Source organism: Vulpes lagopus, chromosome 2 (assembly GCF_018345385.1).
Source record: "Vulpes lagopus strain Blue_001 chromosome 2, ASM1834538v1, whole genome shotgun sequence".
Classification (NCBI taxonomy): domain Eukaryota; kingdom Metazoa; phylum Chordata; class Mammalia; order Carnivora; family Canidae; genus Vulpes; species Vulpes lagopus.
Genome location: NC_054825.1, coordinates 164,817,604 through 164,839,669, shown reverse-complemented (window position 1 = coordinate 164,839,669; position 22,066 = coordinate 164,817,604). Strand labels below are relative to the sequence as shown.

Here is a 22,066-nt window from a genome sequence, read left to right as displayed (position 1 = left end):
TGTCACGCTATTTGGAAAATTAAAAACAACCAGTCCGCATAGCCAACAGGAGGCCCCGGGTTTTCACAGGCGGGATGTCTACACTTGGGGCGGTTCACCGCCGTTTGTAGAGTCAGCCCTCGGCCGGCCGAGCGCTCAGTGATCCTGGGAAACCCTCAGGCCGCTCCCAGGGAGCTGTTACACGGCCAAGGGCACCGCAGGACCTTGACCAGTTTGTAAATGTCTGGAAGCGCATGCGCAGAGGAAGGTGTGCAGAGCTGTGCCCCCTGTGCCCCGAATCCAGCGGATTCCTGTCGTCCTCCCGTCGCATGTCTCCACCGCCTCCATCTCCTTGCGTGTTCCTTACACCGGGCGGGTTCCAGCAGGTAGGCTCCCTTCAGAGCCCTGGGTGGCACAAGGGACCCCAGGTCAGGGCCAGGGCTGGGTGCTCTTGCACCCCGCGGTCCTGGCAGCGGCCTGGGGGTTCCAAGCTGCGGTCCTGGGGTCAATCCCTAAGGCCGCCGCTCTGCCTCCCTGGGTGTTGTCAGCAACCCCCCCATCCCCCTACAAAACCCCTTCCTGTTTCAAACCTGGTGTGGCTTCTCTCCAGGCTCTGACCCCTGCCCCACGGTCATGCACTGCTCCCGGACTCAGGGGAAATCGTTTTTAAAATACCAAGAGCTTTCTAAGGTCTGTGTGAGAGTAAACGCTGAGAAGTTGACATTTTTGTTGTGTTCATCTGCCAGCAAAGGAGATGGTGGCCCAGAGAGCTCAAGCCAGTTTCCTGAGGCCACACAGACTTGCTGAGAGTGGGTCCAGCCAGGATTTTCTCCATTCCCTTGGAGAGCCCAGGCTTCCGTGAATGAGGCAGGAACACAGATGGACGGACAGACAGACAGCTAAGGCTGCCTCTACCCGTCGGTGCCCTTCCTTTTCTAATATATTCCTGGGGGCTGGGCTGGGGGGTGCTGTGGGAGGGATGCTGACTAATGATGGAAAGTCCTGTGATCCAAACTTGGAAGGAGACTCAGGAGTCCCCCAGGCCAGAACCTGGCATCATCATGGACTCCTCCCTTTCCTTTAATGGCAATAATGCCATTTTAAAAAATTAATACTTGTTTCATCTGTACAAAGCTCTTTCTTTATTTATTTATTTATTCATGAGAGACACACACAGAGAGGCAGAGACACAGGCAGAGGGAGAAGCAGGCTCCCTGCAGGGAACCTGATGTGGGACTTGATCCCAGAAACCTGGGATCACTACACTACCTGAGCTCAACCACTGAGCCACCCAGGTGCCCCTATACAAAGCTATTTCTGTCCCAAGTCCTTGTGTCTGGATATTGTGACACCCCCCCCCCTTTTTTTTACAGCTGAAGAATCTGAAGCATAGAAAAAGGGAATGACTTGCCCAGATTTGAGATTCCAACCCAAGTCCTGTCCACTGTCCCTTTGAAACAACCATTCCATTTGTCCCCAGCCCCATTCAGCCACCTAGGTACTACGCCAAAATACTGAGTCCTCTCCTGGTAGCTGACATTTGAGCAGAGACTGAAATAAAACAGGATGGGAGGGGGAGGATCCCTGGGTGGCTCAGTGGTTTAGCATCTGCCTTTGGCCCAGCGCGTGATCCTGGAATCCCGGGATCGAGTCCCACATCAGGCTCCCTGCATGAAGCCTGCTTCTCCCCCTGCCTGTGTCTCTGCCTCTCTCTCTGTGTCTCTCATGAATAAATAAATAAAATCTTAAAAAAAAAAAAAACAGGATGGGGGGCAGCCATGTGGATATCACAAGGAAAACTTACCAGGTGGCCAGAACAGCTAGTGCAAAGGCCCTGGGGAGGGCCCTTTAGGAAGGGCAAGGGAGACCTGGCTGCCTGGAACCAAGTGGATTGAGGAGGGAGTGTGGAAGTTGGAGCCCATGATGCACCCTGGGCCCAGATAGTGCAGGGCCATCGGGGCCACGTGAGGAAAGAGTCCCTCTGACCATGGGTGGGGAACAGATTGTAGGGGGCCAGAGATGAAGTGGGGAACCCAATGACTAAGCAACTGCAGTAGTCCAGGCAGGAGATATTGCTGCTGCTGGGCCAGTGTGGAATCGATGGAGGTGGAAGCTGCCAGAAGCTTGATAGTTTTTGAAGGCGGAATCCACCGACTGTGTAAGAGGCTGCGTGTTGGGGTGAGGCCAGAGGGAGACCGTTTGGGGGGATGGAGGTGCCCTGTGCGGCCCGAGGATGGTTTGGGGAAGACGGATTCCAGAAAGTAAAGCCCTAACACCTCCCTGGCTGGTGGGGGGATGGAGAGGGAGACAGAGACTACAGGAGAGGGGAGATAAAAGACCAGCGGAGGAGTCGGGGGACAACTGGATGGAGACTGGGCTTGGGGTGGGGGGCGGGCAGAGAAATCGGACTTTGGCGCCGTGAAGCTGAGCTTCCCATCAGGCTTGTAAACAGCCAAGTGGCCGAAAGGGCTGGACCCGGGTTGGAGCGCCGGGGGCGGTCAGCTTGTGGGTGCGGGTGGCATTAGAGGCAGTGGCCGTGGGTTCTAGGAGCTGAGTGTAGACGAAAGGAGGAGAGAAGGGAAAGAGCAGAGGAAGGGGGTGCGAGCAGAGGGGACTCAGCCCAAGCCGCCAGGGCTTCGGATCCCCGCCCCCCCCCACCCCCGCAAGGCTGGAAGTACCCCCAGGAGGGAGGAGGGCTGGCCGGGCATCCCGGGCGGATTGTGAGAACTGCCCCGGCCATCCAGGGTAGGGTGGGGGTCAGGGGACACCCCTGGTCTCGTGGCGACACCGTGCTCCTGCGTGAACGGTGACATCCTCCTGTCTCTGAGCGACTGGGACGGGACCAGCGCCCCCCAAGTTCAAGGGGAAGCGAGTGGAGCTGCGGCCGGAGGGAGAGAGCGGCCGCCAGGGGGCGCCCAAGCCTGCGCCCGGGACCAGCCGTGGGAGGAGGTTCCCGGGCACCCCTAACACCCCGGTCACCCCCACTCAGGAACCCCGCCAGGGGCCACACTGCAGCAAGCAGGGTAAAAGCTGCACCCGGGGAGGAGGAAGCTGCTGCCTTCTGAATGGACGTGAGCATATTCGAGAAGTCTCTGTAGGTCCACCCGGAGGGGCTTCTGCAGGTCAGCGGGTGCGGCTGGGGCTGGAAGGTCCGGGTCAGTGGGTGAGACTCAGTTCATACGTCCGCACTGGCTACAAGCCCCCACCTGGGCCTGGACCAGGACCTTGCCCTGGTGGAAAGGGGGGTGGAGATGAGCAGGGTCCCAGACCTGGAGGGGGCGGCAGGAGGGGTTAAAGGGTGAAGGTCAGCGGGAGGAGAGGACGGACTGGGATCCCTGCCCCTGAGAGGTGTGTGTAGGCCACGCTGGGTTAGGTAAGGCCAGAAGGCTCCGATACAGTTGCTCTGCGGGTCCTTGTCACTTTGCTGTGAGCAAGCAGTGTCAAGCCTCACGCCTGACTATCCACCCGGTTCCCCTGTCCTGTGCCTTCCCCCACTGCCAGGCTGAGACCTGACCCAGAGCCCCTAGGAGTGGGCGTGGGGGTGTCAGGTCTCTCCCTTCATCCATGATGGGTCTATCTATCCACCCATTAATCCAACCACCCCATCCACTTATGCAACCATTGGCGCGTCATCCGTGCATCCACTTATCCATGCGTCCAGATATAAGGAGTGCATATGGTCTGATTCCAGTTACCTTTTTAAAAAGATTTTATTTATTTATTCATGAGAGACACAGAAAGAGGCAGAGACACAGGCAGAGGGAGAAGCAGGCTCCCTGCAGGGATCCTGATGCGGGACTCGATCCCAGGACCCCGGGACCACGATCTGAGCCAAAGGCAGAAGCTCAACCACGGAACCACCCAGGTGTCCCCGATTCCATTTACATGAAGCTCCAGAACAGGCCAGACCGATGTGCGGTGATGTGGATCAGGGTGGTGGTGACGCTTGTGGAGCAGCTTACAGGGAATACACATAATGGAACTTCTTGGAAAATAGAAATGATCTTTATCTTGATCCGGGAGCTTATTCAATAGTGTTACGGGTATGAAAAATTCACCAAGGGGCACCTGGGAGGGTCACTTGGTTAAGTATCTGACTTTGGCTCAGGTCATGATCCCAGAGTCCTGGGATCGAGCCCAGAGACAGGCTCTCTGCTCAGTGGGGAATCTGTTTCTTTCTCTCCCTTCCTTTCTCTCTCTCAAATAAATAAAAATCTTTAAAAATATATATAAAAAGAAAGAAAAATTTACCAAGCTATACACTTAGATTTGCACACTTGGGGTGCCCGGCTGGCTTAGTCGGTAGAGAGTCTGACTCTTGATCTCAGGGTTGTGAGTTCAAGCCCCATGTTGGGTATAGAGCTTACTTTATTGTTTTAAAAAAAGTGAAAAAAAAAAGATTTGCATACTTTACTGTGTGAAAAAAAGTAAATTTAGAAAAGATGCATTTCACTATGTTAAAAAAGGATTATCAGGGAAGGCCTCACTAAGGAGGTGACTACTGGATGTTCATAGGCCTCCCAGGGACAGATATACACATAGTCCTTGGTGCGGCCCATACCTAAATACTTGCCCTAACTCCTTCGAGTACCATACTCACCAGAATAGGTCACACCAGATTCCTGGCTCCTCGAGCCTGCACCCATGTTGGTGGCCCTGCAGGCAGCCCACGAAGAGGCCTGAAAGGACCTCCAAGGGGCTCTGGACAAACCCGTCCCCAGTGGAAAAATAGCCTATAAGCCTTATTTATTTATTTATTTATATTTATTTTTAATATTTTATTTATTTATTTGAGAGACAGAGCAGAGAGCACAAGTGGGAAGGGGTGGGGGAGAGGGAGAGAAACAGAATTCCCCTTGGGAGCCCGATGTGGGGTCTCCATCCCGGGACCCTGAGATCACGACCTGAGCCGAAGGCAAATGCTTAACCTACTGAGCCACCCAGGCACCCCTAAACCCTACTTCAAAACGTTTAAACTCTGAAATATGCCTTTCCCCTTTAAGGATGCAGATCTGCTTCTTATCAGCCAAAGTCTGCAAGGAAGTGAACAACCCTCACCCCCACCCCATGCACACACACACACACCCCACAATTTGCCTGAATTCTGAGTGCCTGGTACTTGCCTTGAAAGAGATAAGAATTATCCCAGAGAGAGGAAGATAAGGACCCTCCTGGTGCTAACAAAGGCCTTAGTTCGCTTTCCTGTCTTGCTTGTAGTTTTTATACAATGAGATTGTTTTGAATGTCTGTGACATAAATGATATAAATGATGAGTTTTGCGAAAATTGGCGATGTTCACAATTGTAGCTGTTGACAGTAGCAACCCAACAATAAGCTTACTAAAAAGGCTTTTTGAAAAAAAGATTTATTTATTTGAGAGAGCGAGAGAGCATGAATGGGAGGGACAGAGGGAGAGAATCTCAAGCCGACTCCATGCTGAACACAAAGCCCGATGGGGGGCTTGATCCCAGGATTCTGAGATCCTGACCTGAGCTGGAACCAAGAGCTGGATGCTTAACCGAATGCGCCACCCAGGCGCCCCTAAAAAGACTTTTTAAAAAAAGATTTTATTTATTTATTCATGAGAGACAGAGAGAGAGAGAAAGAGAGGAAGAGACACAGGCAGAGGGAGAAGCAGGCCCCATGCAGGGAGCCTGATGCGGTACTCAATCCTGGGACTCCAGGATCACGCCCTGGGCCAAAGGCAGGGGCTAAACCGCTGAGCCACCCAGGGACCCCATAAAAAGGCTTTCTTAAAGATGCATTTATCTGGCAAGTATTTACTGAGCGCCCGCTGTACACCATTCACCGCTTTACATGGTGGGCACAGACCAGGGAGGAGGACACAGCAGAAAACCACGGAGCACACATTCTAGCAGGGGAGGCAGCTGATGGCTCAAAAAATCGTAAGATGGGGCACCTGGGTGGCTCATTTGGTTAAGCATGGGACTCTTGACTTCAGCTCAGGTCATGATCTCAGGGTCATGAGGTCGAGTCTTGCGTCATTGGGCTCTGCACTCAGCATGGAATCTGCTTGAGATTCTCTCTCTCCCTCCCCCTCTGCCCCTCCCCTCCCCCTCTCAAATAAATAAATAAATCTAAAAAAAAACCCAAAAGATATGCAGACCGCTCAGGGTATAAGTGCCAGGGGGAAGAGGGAATATAGAAGGCTGGGGAGGGCTTACAATTTTTTTTTAAAGATTTATCTATTTATTCATGAGAGACACATAGAGAGAGGCAGAGGCACAGATGGAGGGAGAAGCAGGCTCCTCGTGGGGGGATCCTGATGCAGGACTCGATCCTGAATCCCAGGGTCACACCCTGAGCCAAAGGCAGACACAACCGCTGAGCCACCCAGGCATCCCATGGCTTACAATTTTAAATAGCGTCAGGGAAGAAGTGACATTTGAGCAAAGCTGTGAAGGAGGTGGGGAGCAAGCTCTGTGGCTATCAGAAGGAAAAGTGTTCAGGTGGAGGGAACAGTACATGCAAAATCTCTCAGAGATGAACCTCGGAAACATTACACTAAGTCAGACACGAAAGGTCACATACTATAGGATCTGTTTACACCAAATGTGCAAAACACGCAGATCCATACAGACAGAAGCACACTGGTGGTGGCCAGGGACTGGTGGGGGGCAAGACATGATCACTTAGTGGGTCCAGGCTTCCCTTTGGGCTGATGTGAATGTCTTGGAACTAGAGGTGCTGCTTGCACAACATTGTGACCACACAAAACGCCTCTCATGGTAAATTTTAGATTTTGTGTATTTTACCACAATTAAAACAGACACACACACACCTCCCATCCCTTATCACCATCATTTCCTATAAGGAACAATGACTTGGGGTCATTTTATTTTTTGTTTTTTCATTTTTTAAAAAGATTTATTCATTTATGAGAGAGAGAGAGAGAGAGAGAGAGCACAAGCAGGGGAGGGGCAGAGAGAGAGAGAGGGAGAGAGAGAATCCAAGCAGACTCTGGAATGAGCACAGAGCCTGACGGGGGCTCGATCTCACAGCCCTGAGATCATGACCTGAGCCGAAACCAAGAGTTAGATGCTCAACTGACTGAGCCACCCAGGCGCCCCTAGATTTAAGGATCATTTTAAAAACTAGAAGAGAGGATCCCTGGGTGGCTCAGCAGTTTGGTGCCTGCCTTTGGCCCAGGGCCTGATCCTGGAGTCCTGGGATCGAGTCCCACATCGGGCTCCCTGCCAGGGGCCTGCTTCTCCCTCTGCCTGTGTCTCTGCCTCTCTCTCTCTCTCTCTCCCTCTCTTTCTCTCTCTGTGTGTCTCTCATGAATAAAATCTTAAAAAAATAAATAAAAACTAGAAAGTTCTGTGAAGGTGCTAAAAGCCACTGAACTGTACACTCTAAAATGATGCATTTTGGTATGTGAGTTATCTCTCAGTTTAAAAACAAAACAAAAAAAGAACAAGCCAAAAACTCTGTGAGGAAGAGGTGAGAGATGAGGGAGGGGTTCGGAACATGTGGCCCCAGTGATCCCGGGTGAGATCTGCTGAGATGGGGAAATGCTGGAGCCACTGACGTTCTGCGCAGAAGAGGGGTGGGAGCTGCCAGACGTGGGCCTGGTGCCCCCTGGTGGCCTTGAGGGGGACAGGCTGCAGGGGACTGGAGATGAGGATGGGACAGGAGAACCCCTGGGCTCCCCGGTGGAGGTGGGGAGAGGTGGGTGCGTCTGGGGTAGGTTTTTTTTGGGGGGGGGGTACGTTTTGAAACGAAATCCTCCATAAGTGGCTGACGTGCAAGGAAAAGGAGAACGCCAGGGTTTATGCCTGGCCTGGAGCTGCCCTTTCTTTCCTTCCATCCTTCCTTCCTTCCTTCCTTCCTTCCTTCCTTCCTTCCTTCCTTCCTTCTTTCCTTTCTTCTTTTCTTTTTCTTTCTTTCTTTATTTCTTTCTTTTTCTTTCTCTCCTTTAAGATTTTATTTATTTATTCATGAGAGACACAGAGGGAGAGAGGCAGAGACACAGGCAGAAGAAGAAGCAGGCTCCACGCAGGGAGCCCAATGGAGGACTCAATCCCAGGACCCCGGGATCATAATCTGAGCCAAGGGCAGACGCCCAACCACTGAGTCACCCAGGCGCCCCTATAGTTGCTTCATTATAGTGACATAGCAAGGACACATGGTGGACCACAAGAGGAAAAGACACAGGGGGGTCTGGAGGGATCCACGTGCTGGCTCCCTCCTGCGAGCACGATTCCCCGGCAGGCAGTGAACATGTGGCAACGTGGGGCAATGCTTCTGCCCCGGGAAGCCCATTTGAGACCCAGGACCCAAGGATCTGGGGGGAGGGCTGGTCTGTAGGCACCATCTGTCTAGCCTGTACCCCAATTCCAGACTTCCTGAAGACAGCAGGTGTCAGCATGAACCATACTGTTTTGTACAAAGGGCTGAGGCAGTGAACCCCCTTATCATTTAGGGAAGTTTTTTATCAGTGGAGGGAAGTGTTTATCGGCCAATTTCCCAGATGCAAGGCAAGGGCCAAGCTCGTGAGAGCAGGGGCCCTTGGAAGGTTAACTTTGTAAGGTTTCTCTCCTCTCCCGACGCCACTCAGAGGCCTGGTGGCAGAGATGGATTTGAACAAGATAAGAAGCCAGGTAAGGACAAGAAAGCACAAGATCTAAAAGAGCGAACACCAAAAAAGATATATAAATAAATAAATAAAAAGAAAAGAGCGAACACTACAAAAACTTCCAGAAGAAAACTCAGGAGGAAATGATCTTAGAGGCTTTGGGTTTGACATAGACATCTTATATATGACACCAAAAGAAAAAAGGACAACGTGTCATCAAAGAAAAAAAACAACAAATAGGGCTTCCTCAAAATTAAAATCATTTGCTCTGCAAAAGACGCTGCTGCAAAATGAGGAAGGAACGCCGCAGACGGAGAAGGCGTTTGCAAAACGTATCTCCAGCAAAGGACTCATAGCTACACTATGTAAAGAGCTCCCACAAGCTAATAACCTAGAAGATCGACAACCCAAGTAAAAAGTTAGCCTCCGCTCATGCAGGTCCCAAGAATGGCGGAGACGGCGAGCCGCATCTTCCCTGGGGCCGACATAAGGCAGAGGCTGGGGGTCCTGGGGGTCCCTCAAAGGTCTGGGCCTCTTTCAATGACAGTGACACCCCCTGACAATGACACCCCCTGCCCTGCCCAGCCTGCCCCCACCTTTCTCATCTTGCCCACAGGAAGGAGGCTCAGAGTGTAGGCTCTGCAGGGGACAGCTGGGGACACAACCATGCTCTGTGCCTGTGTGACCTCGGGGGAGCACCCTCAGTCTGCCCATATGTAAAATGGGACCCTCACAGCAACTGCCTCTGTAAGGGCTGGCTGCTCTTATGAATCCCATAGCTGCCTTCCTTGATCTGTTTACAAAATTCTCTGCCCCAGCCCAGCCAACCACACTTCCTGGCTTTATTTTCCTTCCCAGCACTCACTACCCCCTCCCATAATACATATGGGGACATTGTTTATGTTCTGGGGACAGGTGGAGTTGTGTGTTGCTGGGGGTGGGGAGGGCCACGCCAATGGGCACCAATGATCATATGTGTGTGTGTCAGCATCTGTGGCCACGTCCTGCAACAGGTGCTTTGTCTGTGATCGTGTGGCCCAGTGAGCTGGATCTTGGGGTGAGCTGTCGCTCCCCTGGCTGGATCTGCGTTGTGTCGCTCTATTGCGTGTCTGGAGTGCAGCTGTGTGTCCCACCACGTGGCCAGGTGGAGGTGGCTCTCCTTGTCCTGGATGTTTGGAGATGTGTTGTTGTGACACTGGCTGGGCTGTTGCTGCTGTATACGGGGTCCTGGTGTGCTTTGGTGTCCTTGTGTGGCCGACTAGAGGTGTAGGCTGTTGTGTTATTGTGTTTCTGGTTGGGTTGTGCTTTGCCTGGCTGTGCAATCGTATAGCCAGGTGGGGGTGAGTCCTTGTGTGTTACCACTGGTCTGTGTGTGTGTGTGTGTGTGTGTGTGTGTATGAGAGAGGGAGAGAGAGAAAAAGAGAGTCCCAGCCCCAAAATCATTACTGATTCTTCCAGCCTCCCCCACTTCTGGACAACAGAGACCCCTTTGTTCTCAGGGCAGAAGAGGGGGTGCTGTTCCTTTTCTCTGAAGCTCCTGGCAAAGTCTCAGCCCAAAGCCCGGCCAACAAAACACTCTCAGAGCCTCTGTGCTGTGCCCGGCCACTTGCTGGGCGTGCTGGGAAAGCCAGTGGGGTCACCAGACCTGTGACAACCAGAGTGGTGGCGGCTGACATGGGAGAACCCTGAGGGGACCCTGACCCAGCCTGAGGGGCTCAGGAGATCTTTCTTGAGGACAATATTGTTACAAGATAGTTTTGGGGGTGGGGAAGGGAACATCAGGACTCATACAGATCTAAAAGTGAACATATGTTAGGGACTAGACTTCACCTGTTCAGAGGAGGATCAAAGAACAGACATATTTACAGATTGGGAATACTGAAGCAAAGGTTCACAAGGAGGCAGGACATTTGGGGAGGTGCTGTGGCCTGAATATTTGTGTCCTCCCCCCGCCACACGTTTGTTGTCCATAAGCCACCCAGTCCCTGGTATTTTGTTATTGCAGCTCAAAGTAGGGGAGAGAGAGAGAGTTGTCCCTCTATAGACAGAATTTATGTGCGCATCTGCCGAGAATTATTGCTCATTGTTCTCATTTCTCTGCAATTTATAGGATTATAAAGCAGAGCCCAGAGTGCTGAATGATTTATCATGGGTTGAATGCTGTCCTGCCCCAAATTCATATATCTTGAGGTCCTAACTCCCAGAGATCTCAGAATGTGATCTTCATTGGAAATAGGCTCATTGCAGATCTAAGTGGTTAAGATGAGGTCATAACGGAGAAGGGTGTGCCCCTAATTGAACATGACTTACATCCTTATAAAATGAGGAAATTTGGACACACACACACACGCAAACACACACAGCGATGTGAGATGATCCAGGTGATGCTTTTACAAGGAGCTTCAAGATAGCCACCAAGACACAGAAGCTAGGAGAAAAGCATGGAGTGGATTCTTTCTCCCAGCCCTCAGAGGAAACCACCTTTACTGACACTTGGATCTCAACTTTTTTTTTTTTAAGATTTTATTTATTCATGAGAAACACACACACACACAGAGGCAGAGACATAGGCAGAGGGAGAAGCAGGCTCCCTGTAGGGAGCCTGATGCAGGACTTGATCCCTAGACCCTGAGATCACGAGCTGAGCCAAAGGCAGATGCTCAACCACTGAGCCACCCAGGTGCCCCCAACTACTACTACTACTACTACTACTACTACTACTACTACTACTTCTTCTTCTTCTTCTTCTTCTTCTTCTTCTTCTTCTTCTTCTTCTTCTTCTTTTTAAGATTTTATTTTTAAGTCAACTCTACATCCGGCACTGGGCTCAAACTCACTACCCTGAGATCAAGAGTTGCATGCTCCCCCAACTGAGCTGGCCAGGCGCCCTAGATTTCCCAACATCTGACCTCTAGAACTGGGAGCTAATACATCTCTGTGGTTTAAGCCACAGTTTATGGCACTTTGTGATGACAAACAAATATAGCTGTACTATGCAAAAGCCATAGTGTTCTATGGAAGCACAACATTTTTCTTATAATATTGTAACTGAGCCAGCGTGGGTTTGCTCCTTGCTGAGTCAGGAACGGCACCAGGTTGAGCCGTCAGCACAAGGAAAAGTTTACTTGCAGCAAATAAGGAGATCGCCGGGAATAGCTTCCAAAAGTGGCTCCCCGAGCAAGGGTGGATGGGTTTCTTTAATTTAGGGTTAGGATGAATATTTGGATAGGGAAGCCTTGTCATCATATGAAGAGGCGGGCATAAGGTCACGCATGCGCCTTAAGGCAACGTGCCTGTGCACACATCGTATTTTATGTAAATGAGGCTTGTGCTCACCCTTGGGTGGAGATTTTAGTATTACAATGAGATAAAGGTAGTTGTCATTCTAGAGATCACCCCATGGCCCATCTGCTCAGGTGCGAGTCAGGGGTTAAGTTCAAACCGGTCTGGGTGGTCTGGGCCTGCTCAGGAGGTCTTGTCCGGGCAGTTGCAATGGTGGTTTTGCTTTCCATTTGCTTGAATTGAGAGACAAGCTAAGAAGAGGAAGAAGGGCTTAAGAAAAAAAAATGTGGGACAAAGGTCGAGGGGTACCAGCAGTAAACAGCAGGTCTTGGGGTCTAGCTGGTGACAATATGTTGGAGCTCAATCCTGGAGGCCGAGCAGGAGTGAGGCAGCAGCAGAGGGTAGAAACAGCACGTGCCAAGGCCCAGAGGCAGGAAAGTGGGTGAGGACGGAGATGGGACTGCAGTGTTCTGTGTGGCTGCGGCACTGAGACAAGGGAAGGATGGGACCAGACAAGGGGCACATTGTTTTGGAGATTTGGGGCGTTGTTCTGGAAGACGTCTCTTCATGGGACATTGATTGTACCCAGCCCTGTGTGGAGTCCTCTATGTCCCAGGCTCATTATATCCTTCTAAGACCACGGGGATCAGAAAGTCACACGACCAACAGAGGTGGCGTGTAACTTGAACCTTGTCTGCCATCTGCCCTGAGACAGGGTTATAGCAGGTGAGGACAGAGACCAGGAGGCGGAGACAGAAGCTGTGGCAGGAAGATCTTGGGCAGAGTTGGTTTTTACTGAGCCATCTCCAGCGCCGGGGACTCAGCTCCTGCCAACTTAACGCGCACATCAACTCCCTTATCGCCTCCAGCCCCCAGGCTCAGTCAGTCCCATCAGGGCAGGGATTTCATCTACCTCTTTTGTCCTTGACTGCAGGTAGGTCCGCAGTCCATATTTGTTAAATGAATGCCTATGCCCATCTTCCAGACAGAGAAACTGAGGCTCAGAGAAGAGCCCATGCCCTAATCCCTTAACGAGCTGCCAGCTTCCAGCACTTTTTTATTTTTTATTTTTTTTTTTCCAGCACTTTTTTAAAAGATTTTATTTATTTATTTATTTATTATTTATTTATTTATTTATTTATTTATTTATTTATTATTTATTTAAAATTTTTAAATTTATTTATGATAGTCACACACAGAGAGAGAGAGGCAGAGACACAGGCAGAGGGAGAAGCAGGCTCCCTGCGGGGAGCCGGATGCGGGACTCGATCCCAGGACCCCGGGGTCAGGACGTGAGCCAAAGGCAGCCGCTCCACCACTGAGCGCCCCTCCAGCACTTTCCGGAAGCCCCCGCCTTGGGGCAGGCTGGAGAGCACGGAGGCCCCCCCCCAGGGGTCCAGCTGCCAGGCCTGAATAAGGCAGCGGCTGCCTGCAGAGCTTGCTGGAACCCTGGGCTCCCCGGCGGCGTGTGGGTTCGCCCTGCGCACCCCCAGTGCTGAGGCCTCGGCCTCTCACCCTCTCCGGGTCGGAAACGGGTCCGCGCTCCCCGCCCCCCGCCCCGCTGGAAAACCACCGCCCTCCCCTCCCGCCGCGTTCTCCCCGCCCTGCGGGGCCATACCATTCGGGCCCGGGGGGGCCGGGAGGGGGCGCGCGGAGAGGCTCCCCCGGGGGCTCCCATTCGGAAGTCCAGCCCCCGGACGGGAGGGGAGGGGCCCGCGTGGGGGCCCAGGCTGGGGCCGCAGGGTCCCGGGGCCGCCCCCGTGGGCGCGCGCCGCCGCCGCCCTCTGCGCCTCCCCCCGCGCGTTGGTTCGCGCCGTGGAACGCGGGGTAACCCCCTCGGGGCGGCGGCCGGGGCGGCGGAGCTCGCTGGCCGCGCCGCAGGTGGGTCGCCGTCCGCCGCCGCCCGCGCTGCGGTCCCCAGCCATGGCCCTCGCCGTCCGAGTCGTCTACTGGTAAGCGCGGCGGCCGGGGGCCCCTCCGCCACCCCCGCGCGGGCCCCATCCCGGCCCCGCGGTGCTGGGCACTGGCGGCTGGACCTCGGGGACCCCTCCCGGAGAGAGGGCGGTCCCCTGCGGGCGGTGGCGGGGGGCGCGAGAAGGAAGGGCGTTGGCCCACCTGCCCGGGCCGTGGCCAGGACAGCTCGCGTTCTCGAAGGTGGAACCGAGACACGTGTGTGTTGCCTCTGGAGACCTCCGACTCCGGGGGCTCGTTTGCAGAGTGGGGGGCAGGGGGGCAGTTTTGTGCTGGGAGAGGAGCCTCTGCCCACACTTGGGCTTCCCCTCCCCCAGCACCATGGACAATCATAGGGCGGGGACGGCGACTCTCGAGAGAAGGTTCGAGAATGTTCCAGCGTGGGTTTGCAGGGAATGCAGACAGTCAGTTGCCCATCGTTAGCACCCGTCCTTAGTTTCGGGTCTAGGTTTCCCCATCTGCAGAGGGGGAGGGGGTGACCTCAGGGACCGCAGACGGAGGGCCGGAGGGCCGTGGGTCGCGCTACTAAAGCACGCTTGACCCAGCTTGCCCGCTGGCGTGCAGAAGCCCGGGTGGACAGGGGATTTTCTTTCGCGTTGACTGCCCTGTCCCCCTGCTGGCACCTAGCACTGTGGGGACTTGCATAGGCAGGCCTGCATGTGGGCGCTTAGGAAACTCTTGATTAAAAAAAAAAAAAGAAAAAAGAAAAAGAAATGCACGATCAGCATATTTCCCCTCCCAGAAAGGCTTGTAGGAGGAGGATTTTAGCTCCGTTTTCGTTATAGGTGAGGGTGGGGCCGGGTCTGAAGCTTGAGTCAGATTCCCTGGGGCAGCCGCTGACTTTGAAAGGCTCAGATCTGTCTCTGCCTGAGAAATGTCCCCGCTCACTCCAAAGCAGAGGGTGGAGTGACATTTTGAGGCTCCCACAAGGCCTGTGCTGCAGACTCCAGTCCTGAAATAGCCTGCCGTGGGGGTTGGGGAAGGGTTTGGATCCCTTCCTCAGGAGTGGGAAGATCTTGGGGATCCAGGAGTCAAGGTTATCCCCAGGATCTTCCTTGGGGTGTGTGGTGGTGGTGGTGGGGGAGAGATGCTGTTCCTGAGGTTCTCATCCTAACCCGGTTCTGTTTCCTTCCCTCCCGCATCTCAAACTTTTGGTCTCTCCTGTCACCCCCTTGCTGTGCACCCCAACCCCTCTCGGCTCCCCTGCTCCCTGTCGGTTTTCCTTATATGTGGGTGTCCACCTCCTGTGTACCCCCCCCCCCGCCCAACATTCTCTATCTTTCCTCTCCTCTGTCCTTGGTTTGGTTTTGTCATCTCGGTTCCTCTTTGGTCTTTCTGGGCCCCCTTCCCTTTTCCTTTGTGCCCTGTGTGTGTGCCCCCACCGCTCTTCTCTTCCTCCCTGCGACCTATTCTCTTGTTCTCTTGGACTCCCTCCCACCAGTGGCGCTTGAGGCTACAAGTCCAAGGTAAGCAGAGTGGTCCCCCCAGAGGTGTCCCTGGAAGATGAGGGAGGAGGGTGCCCGGGCACAGCCCCTGTTAACCTTCTTGTGACCCCTACAACCTCCTTTTCAGTACCTTCAGCTCAAGAAGAAGTTAGAGGATGAGTTCCCCGGATGCCTGGACATCGTGAGTCTTGGGGCGGGGGAAGAAAACCAAAGATGAGTCTCCTTGTGTGTCCCTCAACCCTGGGTGGCAGCAGGGTGGCCTGGGTTGGCCCTACCCTTCACCCCCTGATCTCCATTTCCTGGGGAGGTGTGGGTGTCCCCAAGCGGGCCGCTCAATGTCTCTCTCTCCCCCCAGTGTGGCGAGGGGACTCCCCAGGCCACCGGCTTCTTTGAAGTGACAGTAGCGGGGAAGTTGGTTCACTCCAAGAAGGTAGGTCTGTCTGTCCAGTCTGTCCATCTTGCCTTGTCCTCAGGCTGGCTAGGAGTTGGGACCTCGGTCTCGGCTCAGCCCTTCCATTGTCTTCCCACCTGCAGAGAGGTGATGGCTACGTGGACACGGAGAGCAAGTTTCTGAGGCTGGTGGCCGCCATCAAAACCGCCTTGGCTCAGGGCTAATGTGCCCTGAAGGCAGAGGTGAGGGGGGGACCCCTCTCTGACGCATGGGGATTGCCAGCTAGGCCCTTATGTACATGGAACCTGAGACTGGTTTCCAACCCAGTGATATTCTAGAACAAGGAGCCATTTCCATATTTTTCTCTGGATTTGGAACTGCTGCTCAGTACCTCCTGGGGAAAGGTGGGGAGAGGAAGGAGCAGTGGGTTCCAAGCCAGTGGGTTCCGGATGAGCCCAAACCCAACCTGTTCCAGAACAGGGCACCAGTTGCTAGCCCACACCAGAACCAGGTTCTGGCTCCTGACACTTAAGAGCCTGGAAGGCCTCTCCTGCTCTCTGTACTCGGGTGCCAGAGTCTCCCGTCTGTCCCCCACTGCTCCATCCCAGTATACTGTGGACCCAGGCTCCTGTCCCCAGGAGACTTGGCTCCAGAAAATGGTTTTCAAATGCTGGAAACCGAAGGTCTTTAGAGTCTTTGACCAGAGGAGAGCAAGGTCACCAATATGAACTTGAATGTGCCAATTGAATTAATGCAATATGCACAAAAGTAGTGTCTTGCCTCCCCCCACCCCGTGGTGGTCTGAAATGAAGGGAGTCTCCCCAAGTTAACAAAAGAGAAAGTCGAGAATTATGTAATTCTAAAGTGGTTTGAGCTGAATCAGTTATGGGCTGTGGCTGTGAGGATGGGGGCGGCGATTTCCATTCTTAAAGCCCAAAATAGAGCACGTCCCTTTGCATAAACACACCAGCTGTGGCTTTGGAGCTCTCAGCAGCTCAAAGGCGGTTCCTTAAATCAGCACCTGGTTGCCTTGGCTTCCAGAGAGGTCCGTCCACGGATGCTTTCATCGCACATAAGCAAAAATGGGATTTATGTAAGGCAAAGGAGAGAAGGGGCAAGTGGCTCTTGTTTGCATGCTTCGGGAGCTCATTTTCTGGGGTCCCTGAGACCACCGTCCTGTTCAGAGATTCGCTGGAAGGACTCTCGGAATTTAGCAAAGCTGTCAGACGCGTGGCTATGGGTTATCACAGCCACAGGACAGCCGTGCGAGTCAGTGAAGGGAGGAGGCAGTGGGGCACGGCCGGGACACTTAATTGTCCCCACAACATGCACAGGGTATCACCACTGGGAAGCTCGCTGTCCACTGTTCACCTTGGCCTTGGGTCCTTCCAAAGTCAGGGGCTGCTACCGCCCAGCCCAAGGCCTCACCCTAAACAGCACAGGCTCAGCACCCAGGGCCTGTGGTGAACCAGGATGCTAACCCAGCAGGACATTCCCTTAGCTTAAAGGAGCTGGGGGCCTCCACGGGGGTGGGGTGGGGGGGTGGGGTGACCGTGAAGAGGTCCTTGTGGGGCTAGCAGCTGGCATGCGCTGACACGGGCATCACAGAAACCCATTTCAGTTGATGGCTTGTCCGGAGAGCAAGTGTCACCATGGGGTTACAGCTGCTCCCTCTCAGGCATCCTGGTGTCTCTCTGCCTCAGTTTCCCCCGGGACTGCATTTTGCCCATCATCTGTCTGTCTGCTCTTTATCGTGGGATCCCCAGCCAGCCTCGTCCCCCTGCAGGCTGAGCTCTGAGCTCTCCCCACTTCTTCTCCCCACAGCCCAGTGACCTTGGCCCAGCCCCTCGTGGCAGACGCTTCATGATGGGAAGAACTGAAATGTCTCGTGGACGCCTGGTCTTTCCCTGATGTCCCCGCGACTGCCACGTGGGGGCAGAAACTGATGCCCCTGGTCTTTGCCTCTGTGTGTGTGTGTGTGTTTGTGTGTGTGCGCGCATGCACGCCTCCGGGAGTGTAGCTCTGCACCCCACCTGCCTTGCTCCTTCCCCTCCCCACCCTTCCCCATGTCCCCACATCCCCCAGCCCCCTGGCGACTCCCGGCATTAGGCCTTCTGGGGGGTCCTGCTCCTGGCTTCCTTCTCGGGTGGCCAGGAGAGGGATCTGAGTGAGTGAGTCGTGAGTGAGTTGCAGGATCCAGCAGTATTGGCAACGGTTCACCGTTCAATAAACATTGGATGAGTTTAACAGAACGTGTCTATCCGGCAAGGGTCTGTTTTCACCCCTGGAACCTCCTCCCGCAGCCTCACCCTCCCCACCCCCGCCAGCCCCCAGTCCAGGAAATGGGCCACCAGGTACTGAGCACCTCTGTGCTGGGCACCTTGCTGACAATGAAGTACTTTATAGCAGTTCTGGGGTCATGCAGATGAGGGATAAGGCGGTGAGCATCAGTGATGATAATTTAAATGAGACCCAGACTCCCAGGTTTGTTGTAATACATCTTCCTGGGGCCCCACGTTCTTGGGTGCTCGTCAGAGTGGCCATAATAAAATTCCAGTTTGTGGTTCAAACAACAGAAACTGGGAGCCTGAGGCCAAGGTGAGGCAGGTTTGGTTTCTTCCGAGGCCTCTGCTTGGCTTGTAGATGGCAGTCCTTGCTGCGGCCTCCTGTGGTCTCTGCACGTCAATCCCGGTGGCCTGTGTGTCCAAATTTCATCCTCTTAAAATGACACCAGTCAGACTGGATTAGGGCCCCCCATAATGGCCTTGTTTTTTTGTTTAAAAAAAAAAAAGATTTTATTTATTTATAAGAGGCAGGCAGAGACACAAGACGGAGAAGCAGGCTCCGTGCAGGGAGCCCAATATGGAACTCGATCCTGGGACTCCAGGATCATGCCCTGGGCTGAAGGCAGTGCTAAACCGCTGAGCCACCCGTGCTGCCCTAATTTTTTTTTTTTTTTTAAAGATTTTATTTATTTTGACAGCACGAGCCAGGGGAAGCAGCAAGCAGAAGGAGATGGAGAAGTAGACTCCTCGCTGAGCAGGGAACCTGATGTGGGGCTTGATCCCAAGAACCCAGGTTCAGAACCTGAGCTGAAGGCAGGTGCTTAACCGACTGAGCCACCCAGGCGTCCTATGATGCTTTCCTTAGAAATCTTAATAATTCTTTGGTGGTCAAATTCTAAGCCAGGTAGAGACAGATCATAGAGGAAAGTGGGCAACGAAGACTTCTGAGCCTGATCTTAACCCTGCCTTCCTGCTCAGCTCATGTTGGGGTCTGTGAAGTGCCACCACCTGCAGCTCTCAGATCTCCATTTGGCTTCACATTGTGCTGCCAATCGACAATTTAAATGACACAAAATTCTGAAGTCCTTTACGCAGGACATCAGATGGGTGAGGCGAGGCTGGGTCATACTTGGGTGGAAGCACGCACCCAAAACCAAACCCAAATCTTAATGAATGCAACACATGCAAAGCCCTCTCCAGGGCAGCTGTCCTCTGTGCTTGTGTTCAGTGGTCCAGAGCAGGTCTATCCAGCAGAATTTTCTGTGATGATGGACTTTTTTCTGTCCGACCCTGGCCACTGACTGCATGGTGTCATTGAACACTTGAAGTGTGGTGTCACCCAGGAGCTGAATATTTTATTTTACTTTATTTAAGCTTATACTCAGGGGTGCCTGGGGGTGCAATCAGTTGAGCATCCCACCCTTGGTTTCAGGCTTAGGTGGTGGTCTCCGGGTTGTGGGCTGGAGCCCTGTGTCAGGCTCCATGCTGAGCTCGGAGTCTGCTTGGGACTCTCTCCCTCTGCCTCTGTGCTCACTCGCTCTCAAATAAATCTTAAAAAAATTTATATTCAAATACACCTGGCGTGTGCCAGTGGTTCCCTTATTGAGCAGTTGCATATCTAGACTTTCGGAGACTCCTACTGCTGTACCTGGACCCAGCATCCTCAGTCCACCGGGCTGGGGCAGAGCAGAGAGTCCCAAGCACTGGCTCTTAAAAAGGAGTCAGCAAGGAAGTGATGCACGTCACCTCTCATCGCCTGGGCCAGAACAGGTCTCGCCCACCTGCAGAACCAGGCTGGGGGCTGCAGTCTTCCTGTATCCAGGAAGGGCAGGTGAGCCTGAGCAACTGGTGAGCACTAGAAATATCTACCTGGGTCCTTTCTTATTTATTTATTTACTTATTTATTTATATTTTAAAAGATTTTATTTATTATTCATGAGACACACACACACACACACACACACACAGAGGCAGAGACACAGGCAGAGGGAGAAGCAGGCTCCCTGCAGGGAGCTGGGACCCTGGGATCACGCCCTGAGCCAAAGGCAAACACTCATCCGCTGAGCCACCCAGGCATCCCTCTACCTCCGTCCTTTTATTTTAATTTTACCTTAAGCTTGGAAGAAAAAGGGAAAGCGCCATGGCTCTATTTTTGCTTAACTGGGACAATGCACACCTTCAAGGAAAAAAAATTCAGCAGAAGACCCCTCACCTGCTGAACCGGGAGACACAGTGAATTCTTGTCCAACAGCGACACCGTGTGGCCCGCTTGAGAGCGACGCCCCCGTCGCCCCAAGTCACCGGGGCTTCCCCACCGAGTCACCTGTGGACGTGGAGTAGTCTAGCCGAGTGAATCACCATTTTTGGCGTGGTGATACGACACTTCTATTTTTCCTTTTTTTTAACATTTGTTTTTATTTAAGTTCTATTTGCCAACGTATAGCGTACCACCCAGTGCTCATCCCATCAAGTGCACCCCCAGTGCTCGTCACCCAGTCACCCTAACACCCACCCACCACCCCTCCCACTACTCCTTGTTCCTTTCCCAGAGTTAGGAGCCTCTCAGGTTTGTTACCCTCTCTAATTTTTCCCACTCATTTTCCCTCCCTTCCCTTATAATCCCTTTCACTATTTCTTGTATTTCCCGTATGAGTGAAACCATATGATGATTGTCCTCTGACTGACTTACTTCACTCAGCATAATACCCTCCAGTTCCACCCACGTTGATGCAAATTGTGGGTATTTGTCCTTTCTGATGGCTGAGTAATATCCCATTGTATACACAGACCACATCTTCTGTATCCACTCATCTGTCCATGGACACCGAGGCTCCTTCCACAGCTTGGCTATTTTGGACATTGCTGCTAGAAACATCGGGGTGCAGGTGTCCTGTCATTTCACTACATCTGTATCTTTGGGGTAAATCCCCAACAGTGCAATTGCTGGGTCGTAGGGCAGGTCTATTTTTAACTCTTTGAGGAACCTCCACACAGTTTTCCAGAGTGGCTGCACCAGTTCACATTCCCACCAACATGTAAGAGGGTTCACCTTTCTCCACATCCTCTCCAACATTTGTTGTTTCCTGCCTTGTTAATTTTCCCCATTCTCACTGGGGTGAGGTGGTATCTCATTGTGGTTTTGATTTGTATTTCCCCGAAGGCCAGTGATGCGGAACATTTTCTCATGCGCTTGTTGTCCACGTGTATGTCTTCTTTGGTGAAATTTCTGTTCATGTCTCCTCCCCATTTCATGATTGGTTTTTTTGTTTCTTGGGTGTTGAGTTTGGTAAGTTCTTTATAAATCTTGGATACTAGCCCTTTATCTGACATGTCATTTGCAAATATCTTATCCCATCCCATCCCATCCCATCCCATCCCATCCCATCCCAGACAAGTAGGTTGTCTTTTAGTTTTGTTGTTTCCTTTGCTGTGCAGAAGCTTTTTATTTTGATTAAGTTCCAACAGTTCATTTTTGCCTTTGTTTCTGCAAGAAACAATCTTCAATCTTCTTTGTGTATGTATCTTGCAAGAAGTTGCTGTGGCCAAGTTCAAAAAGGGTGTTGCCTGTGTTCTCCTCTAGGATTTTGATGGATTCTCGTCTCACATTTAGATCTTTCAACCATGTTGAGTTTATCTTTGTGTCTGGTGTAAGAGAATGGTCCAGTTTCATTCTTGACATGACACTTTTCAAATAAATACGGGAGAGGGAAAAGTATATCTCTTCTCTCTTCAAATTCTTTTTCTGGGCCCCTTCCATTTAGACAATAATCAGTCCTAGCTTCACTGCTTGCTAGTGGTGGGTCCTCAGACAAGTGTCCTCACGTCTCAGGGTGATGATTCCGTGGAGGGAGGAAGCAAGGGAAATGGGGGTGGGGGATCAGAGCAACCCTAGGCAGAGGCTGGGCATCACCAGGGTCAAGTGCAGAATGAGAGATTTTGCCCTCAGTACCTCACGAGGTCTTCCCTCTGATTCAGAGACCTGCTTGCTTTGCCTCCCTTCCCTTCCTGGTTTCTCTCCCTCTGGGGGAAAGACTGCACCCTCCTCTCCCCTCAGCCCTACCCCTCAGTGGTTCCATTGCTGCAGTGCCTCATGACAGGCAGTTCTTCCCACCTA

The 22,066-nt window shown here is 52.7% G+C and overlaps 1 protein-coding gene across 2 annotated transcripts; it reads left to right on the top strand.

Annotated features, from left to right (window-relative positions):
- Positions 1-204: 204 nt before the first annotated feature.
- On the top strand, positions 205-17,919 carry SELENOW (selenoprotein W). 2 transcript variants are annotated; one of them, XM_041739039.1, is made up of 6 exons: positions 205-365; positions 15,273-15,297; positions 15,404-15,457; positions 15,632-15,706; positions 15,811-15,909; positions 17,492-17,919. In XM_041739039.1, the coding sequence occupies exons 1-5, from the start codon at positions 220-222 to the stop codon at positions 15,889-15,891; spliced, it is 381 nt and encodes a 126-aa protein (XP_041594973.1). In that variant the 5' UTR covers positions 205-219; the 3' UTR covers positions 15,892-15,909; positions 17,492-17,919. The 2 variants fall into 2 exon arrangements, with proteins under 2 accessions (XP_041594973.1, XP_041594982.1); XM_041739048.1 differs by lacking the exon at positions 205-365 and adding an exon at positions 13,677-13,812.
- Positions 17,920-22,066: the final 4,147 nt, after the last annotated feature.